General features: G+C 43.7%; 1 protein-coding gene and 1 pseudogene across 1 annotated transcript in view; one reads left to right on the top strand and one right to left on the bottom strand.

Annotated features, from left to right (window-relative positions):
- The window catches only part of LOC102844893 (zinc finger protein 135-like), a 47,017-nt gene extending 43,466 nt beyond the window's left edge, over positions 1 to 3,551 (bottom strand). The window contains exon 1 of the mRNA XM_006902842.1: positions 3,010 to 3,551. Coding sequence (XP_006902904.1) covers positions 3,010 to 3,551 — 542 coding nt within the window. The remainder of the gene's footprint in view (positions 1 to 3,009) is intronic.
- The window catches only part of LOC102844484, a 72,255-nt pseudogene continuing 59,620 nt past the window's right edge, over positions 3,550 to 16,184 (top strand).

The raw sequence follows: 16,184 nt of genomic DNA, 5'->3' as shown, positions 1-16,184 counted from the left end.
AATTGTTGAAGGCTTTGTGCAACAAGAAAATGTTTATTTTTTAAGAGAAAAGTGAAAAAAAGGTAAAAAAGAGAAAAGTGAAAAAATGTAAAAAAGAGAAAAGTGAAAAAAAAACTTAAAAAGAGAAAAGTGAAAAAGAATTAAAAAGAAGAAAAGTGAAAAAAAATTTAAAAAGGGAAAAGTGAAAAACAAAATATTTTTTTTAAAGAGAAAAGTGAGGGAGCTCTGGCGACCTAGTGGCAAGAAGCTGCACTGCAATCCCAGATGTGCCTGGTTCGAATGCACCAGATGCTTTGCTAGAAAAGGAGGTACAATCTCCTCCTGGACCAGTCAGATCTGATTCGATGGTACAATGCACAAAAAAATAATAAAATAAAAAAAAGAGAGAGGAAAGTGAGCTGGGTGGGGGATAAGGAGGAAAATGGGAAACAATGAATGAATGGAAATCCAAGTTTTCTGTACACTTGTGTTAACATTGCAATAAAAATTAAAAAAAAGATTGTTGAACTCTGTACTGTATTTCCCCCACACACACGTATCATGATAGTTGACTATAGGTTTATTGCTAAGAGCTTTTGTCTGCTTGATATGAAGATGTAAATCCATACTAAAGGCTGTAGTATTTTGTTTTTAGATTTTAATGAAAGTTTACAGAGACTTTAGATTTCCTTTCATACATTGTCGCACAAGGCTGCAGGTTTTAACCTTCTGCAGCAAGTGCTTCAAAGCCTCCTCGCTTTCCACAAACAAGGTTGTGTCACCCACATAAGGAAGGTTATTGATGACTCTCCCTCCAATCCTGATGCCACATTCTTCTTCACAGAGTCCAGCTTCCTGAAAATCATCTGCTCAACATACAGAAAAATGATACAGAGAGAAAGGATACAACCCTGACATTTTAAACCATGCAGTGTCCCCTTACTCTGTTGTCACAAGAGGCTCTTGAAAACACCTGGGCTCTCAACATAGCTTGGGCTACCATTTATGGTTTATTATCACGTCAAGAGCTGGGCTTAGATTACAAAAACCCAGGCTGATTTCTCCATGGGCTGATGATCCTGGAGAAAGATTTCCCAGATCACTGAGAAGCAGATAGCATTTGTTACCAATAAAGATCAAAAAATGAAAGATGAAAATCACTAGAAACAGATTTTACGTAGATCTGGATCGAGAAAATATATTCTACCACTAGCAGCATGTTAGGCCTTAAAATAGGTCTTCGTTATCTGGTGCAATTACATCCGAGATGTCACACAGGTGGGGTGACATAATTAGAACCATTAAAAACCTCAAAATACAAAAGCACCACTCCCTTCATTAAAAGCTGACTCATAACACCCCTCTGTCTCTACTCCCTTCTCTGTCATCTTCTCACCCCAGGTGCCCAAGATATGCAAGATTTCAGCCCCCGTGGCAGTGCTGTTCCCTTCCTTGTCAAAGACAAATTTTTGCAGGATGAAATTTTTTTTCCCTGTTTTTAATGGCAGGTTCACGCCGTGAAACTAATTTCTCAAAGATCCAACCCTTTGTGCCATCCAGTGAACTGTGACCTTGTGTGTGTGTGTGTGTGTGTGTGTGTGTGTGTGTGTAAGAGAGAGAGAGACCTTACTTTTAAAAAACTCTGAAGCCATAGGTCCACGAGTTGACACCCCAGAGGCTGTGACCTTACCCTCTGAGACTGACGCATGTCTGTCTTCCTTCCTCCTGGGTCCCTTGAAGAAATTGTCCCTATCTCTCACTGGCTCCGTGAGACATTACAAAATACTTTTAGCGCTGCCAAAAAAATACTCGAGACCTGGCCCAGATCACCATTATTTCCTCCAGAGACAAAAATCCTGAGTTTGCGCTGATTGGCTTATAAACTGAAACATGAATTTCAACTATAACCAATAATCCATCAATTAGTCGACAAAGTATTTGTATCACTGCCCATCTGGAAAAAAACAACCATGTGTCATGAATATGACCCTATCATCGTTAGAAATGTGGATCTCTGTCCTTTTTCCTCATGTGTTCTGAATTACATTTTTCAATGTATTGTCCCATCAAGAGCTAGATTTGGAATGCAGGAATGCTGTCCAACCAGAGGACCCTTGAGAAAGGTCACCGTGTAAGGTGACGGACAAGCAGTTAGCTATCTGTTCTTCTGAGGGTGTATAAGAAAAAAGGGGGAAGACCTTTCAAAAGGACAACTAGAAAAAGGTTTAACTAGTTCATCCACATCTGGGTCCGGAGGACACCCACCATTCTCATCTCTTTTTCTCTGGAAAGATGTAGTATTGATTTAGTGCTGTGCTCTCACGCATAGCACAGTCGAAGGGAAATCATGAGACCAAGAAAAACTTCAATGACTTTCATTCCAACTCATAGCAGCCCTGTCCTTTGTTTGTGCAGCATGGACAGCAGTCAAACCATCAAGACATGCTGGGTAGATGAATAATTGTTTGCAAATTAATCTGCGTGTGGGGGATGTGTTGCTATGGGAAAATTTCCCGTGATCTGAGCACTCGAGATGTATGACTTCACTGCGAACCAGACGACAGAGTCTTCCAAGCTGTTTGACTCAACGGATGATGGGAAGATCCTGTCCAGGAAGGATGGGGAATTTACAAAGGCCCTGGGACAGAACTGCACCAAAGCCAAGGTGTCTATGGTTTTGGAAAACCCTAGAAGAGTAGGCTAGCACTCAGCAGCTTTGCCGCCAACCCAAAGGCATAAACTTTGAATCCACCAGATACTCTGAGGGATTAAAACTGGCAGTCTTCTCCCATGAGACTGAGTACCTCTGAAATCCCAACTGGAACCGCGGGAGGGTGATTTACAGTCTCTGAGATTGTCCATCCTTCTCCATGGAACTGGCTGGTGGATGGATTTGAACTGTGTGCCTTTGGGACGGCAGATATAGTTAAAGCCCTCAAGGCCCATATTTTGCACGGATCTCACGTCTCTCAGGTGTGACGCTGCATATGCTTGAGGAGGCCGGAGAGCTGAGTAAACCCTTTCTCACACCGTGGACACCGATAGGTCTTCTCTCGAGCGTGGGCCCCCATGTGCACCTGCAGGTGGGAGGCACGGTGGAAGCGCTTGGCACACGTCTGACATTCCCACAGCCTCTCCTGCGTGTGTGTTCTGAGGTGCACAGCCAAGGACGAGGTGTGAGCAAAGCCCTTCCAGCACTCCTGACACTCATATAGCTTCTCCTTTGTGTGTGTGCACAGGTGGCCTGTCAAAGCAGAGAGATCCCCACAGGCCCTCCCGCACACCTGACACAGGTAGGGCCTCTCCCCCGTGTGCCTGTGTTCGTCCAGGGCCGAGAGCTGTCGGAAGGCCTTCCCACACTCCTGACACGTGTACGGCCTCTCGTCGCTGTGAATTCGCATGTGCACCCTGAGGTTGTAGGCACGGGTGAAACATTTGCCACACTCCTTGCACCTGGAGAGGCCCTCCTGCGTGTGAGAGCTCTGCAGTGCAGGCAGGGCCGAGGAGGGGGCTGAAGCGTTTGCATCAATCCGTGCGTGCATAAAGCCTGTCCGACGTGTGGGTGCAAGCATGGGACCTGACACTGGACCGGTCTGCGAAGGTCAGCCCGCAATGCTGACACGGGTAGGGCCTCTCCTCACTGTGTGTCTGTGCATGTCTGGTCCTTACACACGTAAGGCCTGTCCCCAGTGTGGATTCTCACCTGGACAGTGCGAGAGGACGAATGCCTAAAAGCTTTGTCACAATGGGAACACATGTATGGCTTCTCTCCAGTGTGGCTCCGTGCACACACGGCCAGACATGAAGAATTCATAAATCCTTTCCCACACTGCTTGCATTCATAGACTTGATGTCCACCAGGGCTCTGAGCGTGGCACCTGACCTCAGCCAACGCGGGTCTTCCACTGGCCTCACCTTCACGTTGCTTGTCCTTACAATGACCGACGGTTAACGTTGCCTCCCTGGGAGTCTCCACACCATCTATGCTTTTAAAAACATTATGTCTCCGACCCAGCGTCTGGGTTGCACTGAACGCTTCTCTTCTGGACCGCCATGCACACACGTCGTCACTGGAAAGGGGGAGTCGGTCCCACATACCTGAGATTGACTGGGTCCCACTGTCTTCAGGGGAGTCCCAAGAGTGCTCACTGCCAGAGGGCAAAAGCTGTCATCATCGTGTTCCTTCCCCCGAGGGCTTCCCATGTTGAATGTGGCAGGATGGTTTTGCCATGCACGACTCAGGAAAGGCTGTGCTGGAGGCTTGACTTGGCGAGTGAGGTGTGCTCGCACCCCAAGACTGGGTATGGGGCTGACCGTCGTCCCCTGCTGTCCACCTTCAGCAATTTCACCAAAAGCATCCATGTCTGGGGAAACAGACAACAGCACATAAGTGGAAATGATCTCTATTGAGAAGCTCAGTGATCACACACAGATCTAGCACCGTCACTACCCAATGTCCTGAATTCTAGCCTTTCTCCTTTGCACAAGAACTTCAGCTGACCATGAAGTTATTACATACAAGCACCAAAATGATAGGCTTTTCTTGACTTGTCCCCTCAAGTGATATACGTGGCAAAGATGGAAAGATGCCACATTTTCATCTGATCAGCGCACCATCCTTTTGTACGTGCACAGAGGATAGATGTGGGTGGATGTGCTGGATAACAGAAAACATGAGTCCAAATGAAGATTTCAAAAAGAGACACCTGTCTGGTTCTACCTATGCCCTGAGAAGAAGGGGAAATGGAACTTCTGTGGAGCTGAGAAAGGCTGAAGATTTCAGCTGATTCACCAAAGTGCAAAAAAACCTAACAGATCGGAGAAGTCTAATAGCAATTCAACTTGAGCAAAGACAGCTGAACTTCCAAATGTTTCACTTTTAGCTAGATCATAAATACCGCGACAGTCAACTGAATCCCAGACTTAATTCTCTTGTTACTGTTGTGTGCCATTCTGTAAATATACCCGTATATTTAATTTAATCGTAAGCATAACCCATTGTTGTTATGTGCCTCAGAATCGCCTGCAACTTATAAGGACTTTATGTACAAGAGCTCTGAAGCCTGCTCTGTTTTGAGCCCGTCTCATTGTCTCCCAGCACTTCAACTCTGATTGATACTTCTAATCACATTGCCACAGTCAATCACGGCAATCCATCTCCTCTGAGATCTCCCTCGACTGCCCTATCCCTCCACCTTTGCAAGTATGATGTCTTTCTCCAAGGACCGGTCCTTCCTGGCCACGTATCTCAAGCATGTGAGACACAGCTTCCAAATCCTTGCTTCCAAGAGAAACTTTGTTTAACCTTCACCGAGTCAGACCTGTATCTTCTCCTTGCAGTCCATGGTACAATCAAGACTCTTCTCCAGTACTAAGACTCAGAAGGAATAACCTTAACTGTAACCCTAAGCCTACTATGACTAACCGCCGTTTGATAAAATCAAAGACTTTGGAATCACTTTGCCAAAAGTGACACACGTATCAGGTACAGACCCTGTGACATGCACATTTGAAAATGTGGAGGATAGTATAGAAACCTATCAATCTGCAGTTGAGTTTATATTTATAAAAACATGTATACAACAAAAAAAGACGTATACGTGAATCTACAGTCGAGTAGAATACAGTTTGTAATCCGATAATAATGGTTTCACACAGCAAAAAGGAACGTCAAGCTGCTTTTTTTACCAGGAAGGGAAACACATCTTTCCGGTATTAACATTTCCCTTTTTGAAGCCGTTTTTCTCAGTCATGTGTTAACTATGTCACACTTGCTATTGACAGCATATAAATGGTTCTTTTTGAATGTAAAAACCCTGTAACTTGAACACACAAAAGTCACATGTTAAATAGATTAACATGTAACCCAAGCAGAAAAAGCCAATGTCCAGTCTTAGACAGCAAGGCAGTTTTGCATGAAGATTCCCTCTGCCCTCCCAGATTTGCAATAAAGTGCTTTAGATATTGGAAAAGAAAAGAATAAGGGTGTTTTGGGTTTTTTTTTTTTGTTTTTCTATTTGCAATATAAATGAGGCACCAAATGCAAAGTCCTGAAAGTTCTAGAATCCATGAGAGACAGGGTTATGGGTGGCACTGTAAAGCCAGCATCTGTACAAGATGACAGGTGACCTTTGGTGAATCATGCAAAAAGTTTAAAAAGGGGCTATAAAAGCATACTGACACGTATTTTATGGGGCGATTCTCTTGTATTCTTTTTCTCATCAAAATAACACTTACTGCAAGTATTTTGCTTGCTTGTTATGCATATCTTTACGGCCACGCGTGTTGGCGAAGAATGAGAAAACTAACAAAGTCTGCAGGAAACAGCACCATAAGAATTGTGAGGGATGACAAGATAAATGGGTTAATATGCAGGGATGAGTTGGAAGAGGTTGGCTGGCTGCATGATTCATCAACCATCAGGAGTCTGTGATTTTACAGTCCCAGAAGTTTCTCCAGGTACCACATTTGAATTTTAATGCACTTCATGCAGGGGGAGTTCTTTCATGAAATTCTTGCATTTCTTTCCTGTCCTCATCCATTGGCCCCCATAGATTCCCATTTCCATGGGGCTAAGACCATGATCTCAAAGCACAACATAGTGAAGCCAACCATACGGTCACGGTGATAAAACAAAGAACGTCTTGCTTTTAAATCAGTCTTCATGATCTCTGATAATGGACCGATGTTAAGTTTACCGGCACGAAAATATGACACTTGGTATTATTGTTGCCAAGTGCTGTGGAGTCAGGGTTAGGGTTAGGGTTAGGGTTAGGGTTATGAACGAAAAGTCCCAAACAGTTTGGATGTTCATCGTTTCTCTAAGTTCACAGATTTTCTGGAGGCAAGCTGTTTCAGAAGTGGATGCTACCATAATAAAATATTTTACACATCTAAACAACGCTGAAGATGATACAATTGACTGCACTGAAGCGAGTGATTAGCTTTTAGCATCTACAGAACCTTAGTCTTTTCATTCCTAAGATGAGGTAAACATACCGTCATATATAGGCCTTTATTTTTATGGGGACGTCTGGATATATGCGCATTATGGAACAAAGGACCACATTTAAAACCATTTCTCAGCTACAACACTAAAGCTGCATTGTGAAATATCATTAGTTTGTTCATAAAAAGGATTGCAAAAAAAAATTTAAAAAAAAAGGATTGCAAGATAAATAGAATGCCAATCTTACCGACAGCTTCCAAATTTCTTAAAGTTGCCATCACCACATAGCTGTAGAGATTCTTCTGAACAGCACTGAGCAAAACCCACTCGTCAGGGCCGAAAACCACTAACTAACATGTCTTCCAAGATCAATGGATCCTAAATCATTCAACACAATGGAGGTCAGAAAGATATCTCTCACTGCCAAGAGTTCTATAACCAAGGGTGAGTCTTACATCCCCCCCAAAAAATGAATTCACAGTGATCTGACACCACGTTTTATAAAATAACCTTGATCTAGCCAAGGATACTGACTTCATGCTTATTCCTCAACTATTTTCACTTATTATATCTGGTTTCCCAAATTTCCAATACACTAGCACCAAGTTTGAACAACTGCACACTTTTTCTTCTCTCTTTATGTCCAGAACAGGTTTAAGAGAGCAGAAAGTTGACACCAAGTGTTGACAGGAAGTTTCAGACACATCTTTACTTTCTTGCAAAGTACCATTTTACCTCCTCTCAAAACAGTCATGAGAACGGTCAACAATATATAATCTGTAGACAGAAAGTAGGGTGAGATCTTAATAACCAGGAAACAGTGCAGCATGGCATGATTTCCTTTTGTCTTGAAATTCCTGGGAGCACAAAAGAGCTACATAAATTAATGACAACAACACAATGTCTTCTGCTGGTGCTATTTTCTTGAATCCTAACGCGTGAGGAGGTCAGAGACGCAACTGGCCAGCCAAGAATGTTGTCTCAGAGAATTAGAAATTATTACAAGTCACTCTTTAACTTTTTCAGAATCTCAGTTTTGGTAAAAGGCAAATTCCAAGGAGGGCATGGGGAGATACTTGACATCTTGAACAAGTTTCCAATGTGGAGACCTTAGACGGCTGGACATCAGTTATCAATGACTGTTATTCTCCGTAAAGATATGCATTGCACAAAAATACTTTGACACTGTAAGATCATTCAGGATATTACCTCAGGGAGCTCTGGTGGCCTAGTGACAAGAAGCTGCATTGCAACCCCAGAGGTAAGTGGTTCGAATCCACCAGATGCTCTGCTGGAGAAGGAGGGGCAATTTCCTCCTGTACCTGTAAGATCTGATTAGACAGTACACACATGATAATAATAATAATATCCACTTCTGTAATAGCTTGCCTCTGGAAATCCTATGAACCTGGAGAGAGGATGAAAGACACCCAAGTGTTGAGGACTCTCCTTCATAGGGTTGCTATGACTCGCCTCCTACGACTTGACAGCCCTTAACAACAATAATATTACCTCAGAATAAAACAAACATACTTTTGAGTTTGCTAACATTGGCACAGGATAGAGCAGGGTTTAGAGCTGTTGTACATAGGGTCGCTATGATTTGTAAATGACTGGACGGCACATAACAACAACAACAACAACAGACCGAAAAGAAGTTCTAATTTTCATTTGGTAAGAATGGTACAAAGCACAAGGAAATTGATGTGGATGAAGGATCTAAAGGTAAAAAAAACCTGAAAACTGTAAGGAGCCTAAAATTTTATTTTTAAAAATAAAAAATTGGAGGTAGCTCGGATGGCCTAGTGACAAGAAGCTGCACTGCAAACCCAGAGGCGCACGGTTCGAATCCACAAGATGCTCTGCTGGAGAAGGAGGGGCCATCTCCTCCTGGACCAGTGAGATCCGATTTGACAGTACGCACACACAAAATAATTGTCTAAAAATTTTAAAAAGTTGGAGCAAATATAGGCATCCTAATCTATGTAAGAATAGTCCATGGAATGCCAAATGAACAAAGAAATATAGTTAGGGGAGAAAGTGCAACCAGAAAGTTCTCTGGAGGCAAAGGGGGTGGGTGAAGTTTTGTGTCACAGATTTTTTTGACATGTGGTTAGGAGAGACTATTCCTTGAAAAACGAAATCATGCTTGCAAAGGCGGAACATCGGCAAAGGAGAGGAAGACCTTTGGATGGATTGATATAGTGTCTGTGGGAATGGATTCAAATATGCTGATAAGGAAAGCACAAGATAGGACAGAGTTCGGATCTGTTGTTCACAAGATCGCTGAGTTATGGTAGATATAAACAGTAACAACAACCTATGGCAGGAAAACACAATCAAAAACAAAAGAAAATGCAGAAATAACAGAGGATCAACTATACATTCGACCTCCCCAACATGAAAAGTTATGGGCGTCAAAAGATTTTTTCAAGAGTAAAAGAATTCATGTTTGTAAATAGTTATTAACTTAATACAAAAGAAAAAAAAGAGTAAAAGAATTCAGTAGCTGCACTGCAATCTCAGAGGTGGGCGGTTCCAATCCACCAGATGCTTTGCTGGAGAAGGAGGAACAATCTCCTCCTGTATCAGTCAGATCCCATTTGATGGTACACACACAAAAAGATAATGAAATAAAAAAATTTTTAAAAAGCGTAAAAGAATTCAACTTTTTGGTGCAACAATGAATGAATGGAAACTCTAAATCTCTGTAAATGTTCATTAAAATTAATAAAATTTAATTTAAAAAAGAGTTCAACTTTTCTGTAAATTTTCCTTCAAATCACAATTTTTAAAGATAGTGTATTTAAAAAAAAGAGAGAGTAAAAGAAAGAAAATGAAGGGAGCGCTGGTGGGCTAGTGGTAAGAAGCTGCACTACTATCCCAGACATACGTGGTTTAAATCCACCAGATGCTCTGCTGGAGAAGGAGGGACAAACTCCTCCTGTATCAGTGAGATCTGATTTAGTGGTACATGCACAAGAAAAATAAAAAAGAAAAGAAATGATACAAGCTAGGAAGCAACATTTGAAAACTAAGTATCTGGAACGAAAAATGCAATGACGAAATGGACAGAGGACCTGTGAAGAAGAGGACAGGACCAAAGAAGACATTGAAATCATCAACATATACTTAAAAAAAAAAATAGCTGCTTATAATTAACTCTGACTACCACTGAGTTAGCTGCTGGAATCCTGCAACACTGCCAAATGCTGTGACAACTTCTCCACCTCTGATAGGTTAAAGCCTGCTGTGACAGCCACATGCCAATCCACCTTACACAAGGGTTTTCTTTTTTACTCTGCCCCTCCACCTGTCCCAGCCTGCTGTGTTTCTCCAGGACCTGGCCCAAGCTGAGAACATGCCCAATGTAGGTGAGAAATTGCACCTTGCTCTAAGGGGCACCCTGGTTGGACTTCCTCCCAACAGAAATTTGTTCTTGTGATATTGGCTCAACATAGTCCTTCTTCTTTGCGGACCACAGTTCATCGACATTCATTCTTCTTCAGGCATTTGTCACGTCTTCTTCACCTTGGGCAGGCAAGGCTGTGTCATGCAGAATTTAGTACAGGTTGTTGATGAGTCTTTGTCCAATCCTAAAGCCACGTTTGTCTTCATCTATTCCAGGGTCACAGATTATCTGCTCAGCGTATTGAAGAAGAAACAGACACAGGGAGAAAAAGGCACAAGCCTGAAGTAAAAGCTTCCAGATTTGAAAGCAAGTTGGGTTCTTTGTTCTGTTTGGACAACCGCTTCTTGGTGTATGTTTGGGTATCTCGTGAGCACAATTAAGTGTTCTGGAGGACCATTTTATCTCAATCGTATCCATAATGTATTGTGAATGATGCATTCAAGAAACCAAGGAGTCTTACCGCTGCCTGGGCCAATTCAGAGCTGTCTTTGCTGCACCACACTTGAGAACTAATATGAAAGAAAGATAGAGAGGAAACAGTGTTGAGAAGTGACAGGTATGTGCCTTCTTCCCAGGGTCAGGATAAAGTTCTCCACTGAGGACATTTACCTACTTCACAGAACAGGCTCCAGCCTCCAGAGCTCACACAGACCTTATTTATGCAGCTCTTAGACCCTCCTTCTGACAGATGGAGAAATCTACTCATCTCAGAGCCTGAGAAATTACCTGACTATAAAAAAAAAAACAAAACCCAAAGACAAAAGCAAACACCCCAAGGCCTTTGCATCAGGTCCGACTTAACACGATGTTCTGTGATTCCAACGCAGCAAACTCTCATGAAATTGGTGCCATCTTCCTGCTCAGAGCTGCTACTAAATTCTAACTTGACCAGTTTTTGTTCTTGTTAATTGTCATCAAGTTGCCTGCGACTCAGAGGGACCCTATGAGTACAAGAGCCCTAAACCCTTCTCTGTCTCACAAGCATGGTCAGAGCTTGATCATTATTGAAGCTGGCTAATAAGTACATGGAAATTCATTCTAATACTCTCTCTGCTTTCATCAACATTAGAAAGTTGCTAAGATGATTTTGTATGCAACTTTCAGAACCTTCAGTTGTTTTTGTTATGTGCCGTCAAGTCACCTGCGACTCATAACGACCCTATGTCCAACAGCCCTAAACTCTGCTCTGCCCTGTGCCAACCGCACTGCCTCCAACACACCCATCCTGATTACCCCAGTCACTGAATCAATCCACCTCATAGAGGGTCTCTTTCTCTCCTGCGCCATCCCTCCACTCTCCCAAGCATGATGTCCTTCTTGAAGGACCTCTCTCTCCTTACATTTTCAAGGTATGTTACACGAAGCCCCAGAATCCTTGCCTCCAAGGAGCAGCCTGGTTTAACCCTCTCCAGGATGAACCTGTTTGTTTTCTTAGCAGTCCATGGTACCCTCAATACTCTTCTCCAGCACCACAGCTCAAAGGCATCAATTCTCCTTCTATTCTCCCTAGTCATTGTCCAGCTCTCTGATGCATAGCAAGTGATTGAAAAGACCATGGCCTGTATCAGATGCACCTTAGTCTCCAGGTTGACATCATTGCTCTTCAGTACTTTGGAGAAGTCTCTGACAGCAGAATTTCCCAATGCAATTCATCTTTCGATTTCCTGGGTGCTGGTCCCAAGAGTGTTGACTGGGGAGCCAAGCAGACAAAAGCTGTGAACAATCTCAATCTCTTCACCATCTTAGCTAGAGCAACTCACTCTGGGTGACACCAACAATGGTCCCTCAACACTCAACAGGTCTGGGGAAAAACTAGGGTGCTCAGAAGGCTCAGTGGTTAGGAGTCGGGCAGCCAACACAAAAGCACGCCATCCGGACCCACCACAGCTCTGCAGGAGAAAGACGTATTCTCTGTGCTTTACTGCCTCTGAAAATTGGGGAGAGAGGAACGCGCTAGGTACCAGTTGGTATTGAGTGAATAGTACATAATCACAAACTCTTCCAGGGAAACGGCGATTCCGTTTTGAAACTCTGCCTCCACCTCTGCTCCTGGGTCCCTTGCACACCTACACACGGCTCTGTGGTGTCGCCTGGATCCAGGTGAGACTCCAAAGGTTGGATTGCAAATAGAAAATTCAACAGAGGTGCTAGATGACCAGCTCATTAGAAGGGATTCAGGCTAGTGACCCTCGGCCGTGCACAAGGAGGCCTTGATTCTGCATTTCCCTCAAATTCCAGGGAGAGGCTGAGAACCACACGTGTGGGGTGTTCAGCGATTTGACACCCAAGTTCACATAGGAATACCACCAACCCAACCCAACTCCACCATCCTTTTGAAAGGTTCTTCACCTTTTCCTTCCTGGCCCCCTAAACAATTGGTGATTTCCCCCCCCCCTGCCTCCAAGCTTAGATAACTTCTCTCCCAAGGTTCTAGCTACTAGGTCAAGGCTCTCCAAGGGTCTGGGTTTTGCAAAAAAGGGCAGAAATGTTGGAGAGACCAGAATTGCGCTGGGAAGGGCTTTGGTGACCCCCCCAAAGCGAAGCTTTGTGGATTGTGGGTCCACCCGTAGGTCAGATCTCAGGGGACAAAAGAAACCTACCTTACACCTGCACAGGAGCGTGACCATGTGGCTGCAAAGGTTGAAATGATATTTCCGTTTCCGGGCGCACTCGGTGTATCAGGTAGACCTCTTCCTTATGGAAACCAAGAACACTACACATATAATGACCCCAGTCTTCTGTGGCCCCCCTTGTGTGGAAGAGCTGCACTTGTTTTACTATTCTTTGCTTCTTAGACATTAATCGGAGTTTTCTTCCGTGAGGGCATCAAGGTAAACACTAAACATACCCTGGGTGAACAGAGTAAGGGTTTGCATGACTGTCCATTAAAAATAATGTGATAAGTCCACTGTTGTTGTCATGTGCTCACAAGTCAACATGGACTGTTGGTTGACATTTCAAGGTGTTTTTGAAGCTCTGTGTCACCATTGTTTGGGCATGTGCCCAAGAGAGACAGATCTTTTTTTTAATTTTATTTTATTATTTTTGTGTGAGTGTACCGTCAAATCAGATCTGACTGGTACAGGAGGAGATTGTCCCTCCTTCCCCGGCAGAGCATCTGGTGGATTCGAACCGTGCGCCTCTGGGATTGTAGTTGCAGCTCCTTGCCACTAGGCCACCAGAGCTCTCCGAGAGACAGATCTTTGAAGAAGGACATCCTGTTCAAAACGGTGGAAGGACAGTGCATGAAAGCATGACCTAGGCAGTGGGGGTAGGTCAGTTCAGAGTCAGTAAGACTGGCTAGGTGGGTGGGGTGGGCAGATAACAACAGCAACACAAAAGGATTTTGAAGCTCCATCTCACATACTCTGGACATGTGGCCAGGAGGGACCAATGTTTGGAGAAGGACGTCATGGTTAGAAAAGTGGAGAAACAGCTGAGGAATAGAAGATCTTGGTTAAGACGGATTTGCAAAATAAATGGAGTAATGGGGGTAAGTGTGTTGGAGATGGTCAAATTGTCTCTCACGATTGGAAAGGGCTCAGAGCTATTGTACGTGAGGTTGCTATGAGTCACAAGGTGCTTGGTCACAATATAAAAGGAATGGTTGTTGCTGTTAGGTTCTTGGAGTCATCTATAAGTCATAGCAACCTTATTAACAATAAATCTGAACCTTGCCCGGCAACCCTGAGCCGTTGTTGCAGTTACTACTGTGTCATTCTGTCTTGTAGAGAGTCTTTCTCTAACCAGTCTCCTGCAAAATGCAATAGCTTAACACTTGTATAACTTTCATCTTTTCTCCAAGTTCATACAGTTTCTGGAGGCAAGCTATTCCGAGAGAGAATGTCACTCCTGCTTCCAAGCTTATTTCAATCAACTCATACTCCATGCCTAGTAAACATTGCACTCTTGATCTCCTCAGAACCAGAAATGAAACCTTTGTCGAATCAGGCTGCTCCAGACGATTTCCACACCTGGATTCCTCAATTCCACTCACAGCAAACCTATATGTTAGAATAGAACTACCCCACTGATTTTACTAAGCTGTGATCTTCCTACGACTAGATTTATAGGAGAACTAGGAAGATGGATACCTTTAGAGACAGAGCTGAGACAATGTATATGTTTATTTGTATTCATTCATGTTTTTTATGCATGCCTTCAAAATATCAGCCTTAATAAAAAAGTAAACCACAAGGCCCAAGAAAAACGCAAAAAAAAAAAAAAAATAGATTTATAGATTGTTTTCCTATAGAACCTCTGAGTTGGTTCAAGTGACCAACTTTTTTCCTTCGCAGCTGCCTCCTTCTTTGGCTCCTTAACAACAACAACAATAAAAACACAAATAAAAAATCTAAATGCATTCCCTTGAAGTTAATTTTGACTTCTGCTCGCTCAACAGGGTAGTTAAGCTGTCCTATAGTAGTCTTCAGATTTTAATCAATACAGAAACTGACCAATTAATATTTCTCCCAAGACAAGTGGTTTTTTTTTTAAATTTATTACTTTGTATACAATCATTCATATACATTGTATTTTCAAGCATATACATTGTGGGTTTCCCCCCCTGTATTGTGTTCTATACAATCTTTTATCTACACTTTGTTTTGTTCCTGTACAGTGTGTTTTGCACAATCATTCCTATGCACTGCTTTTTTAATAAAAAGTATGTGCATTTGGAAAAACTAATTATGCCTTTTTGACGCCTAGGCTTTTTTCTTTTCTTTTTTCTTTTCTTGGGTGCCGTCGCGTCGGATCCGACTGGCACAGGAGGCGATTGCCCCTCCTTCTTCCAGCAAAGCCTCTGGCAACCTCTGCATTTTAGCTGCTATTTTTTACGCTTCCTGCACGGACCTCTCAACTCGGGGCAACCGGAAGCTGCGTGTGCAGCCTCTATTAGTAGCCGGGTGTCACCTAGTGAGCAGAGTGCTGTGTTCATTATCAATGACATGAATCCCGAATTCGTACGCGTATGAGAGAAAATGGAAGTATTTCGTGTTTCGATGAGTTAACTATGACTAAATGTCAAATCGGAGCGGAAAACGCAAAAATAGCACAATGCCGTATTGGTTCCTTGTTTCCGCACGGACGCTTTCTTCGGCAGCACCGTGCCAAGAAACCGGAAGCCGGCCTCCCTGTGTGTGTGTGCGCTGATTGAGAGTCGCAGCCGCCGCGGCTTGTGCTTTTGTTCTGCTCCAAGCGCCAACTTTTCGGGGTTTTTTTTGGTTCGCCCTTGGACCGTCATAAGCGGCAGGTGGCCTCGAGGACCTTTGTGTCCCTTCCGGTGGGCGGACGCTGCTGCGATCGTCCCCGGCGGCTGGCGATTGTCTGTCGGCACCTTCGAGCGGTGCCATCGCCGTTTCCCGGGAAACGCCGATCGGGCGGGTGCCGCGGTGTCTGGACGCGGATCGCCTGCGTGGACGGGTCATCGTGCAGGTAAAAAGCAGCCTGCAAGGCGGGTGCTGGTCATTGCTGCGGCCTGCGCCTCCTGCACCCCGGGCAGTCGCCGCTCACAAATGGCCTCCTTGTCTCCAATGTCCTTTTCCCTCCGGAGCCCGCCCGCCTCCCTTTTGTTTACAAAATCACCCCCTTTTCTTCCCTTCTTTTCTCTTTACTTGCCATCAAACTGTACTTCATTATGTGATAGCTCATTTCCCTTAAATACAGCGCGTTGCAGATAAAAAACAATTCACTGGAGGAGAACGGGACATCTTTGATGCCTCAATAATAGTCCATTTGCTTTCTCTTTGCAGCGACGGATGCACATTTTTTATTGCATTTTTTCCCCTCCTGCTATATATCTATATATCTATTTTTTTAATTTCTTTGGCTCCAGCTGCTCTG

The sequence above is a fragment of the Elephantulus edwardii genome, unplaced genomic scaffold (assembly GCF_000299155.1).
Source record: "Elephantulus edwardii isolate Elephantulus edwardi_28Jun2011 unplaced genomic scaffold, EleEdw1.0 scaffold00462, whole genome shotgun sequence".
In the NCBI taxonomy this organism is placed as follows: domain Eukaryota; kingdom Metazoa; phylum Chordata; class Mammalia; order Macroscelidea; family Macroscelididae; genus Elephantulus; species Elephantulus edwardii.
Note: the sequence above shows the minus strand (reverse complement) of the source record. Positions and strands in the feature narration are given on the sequence as shown.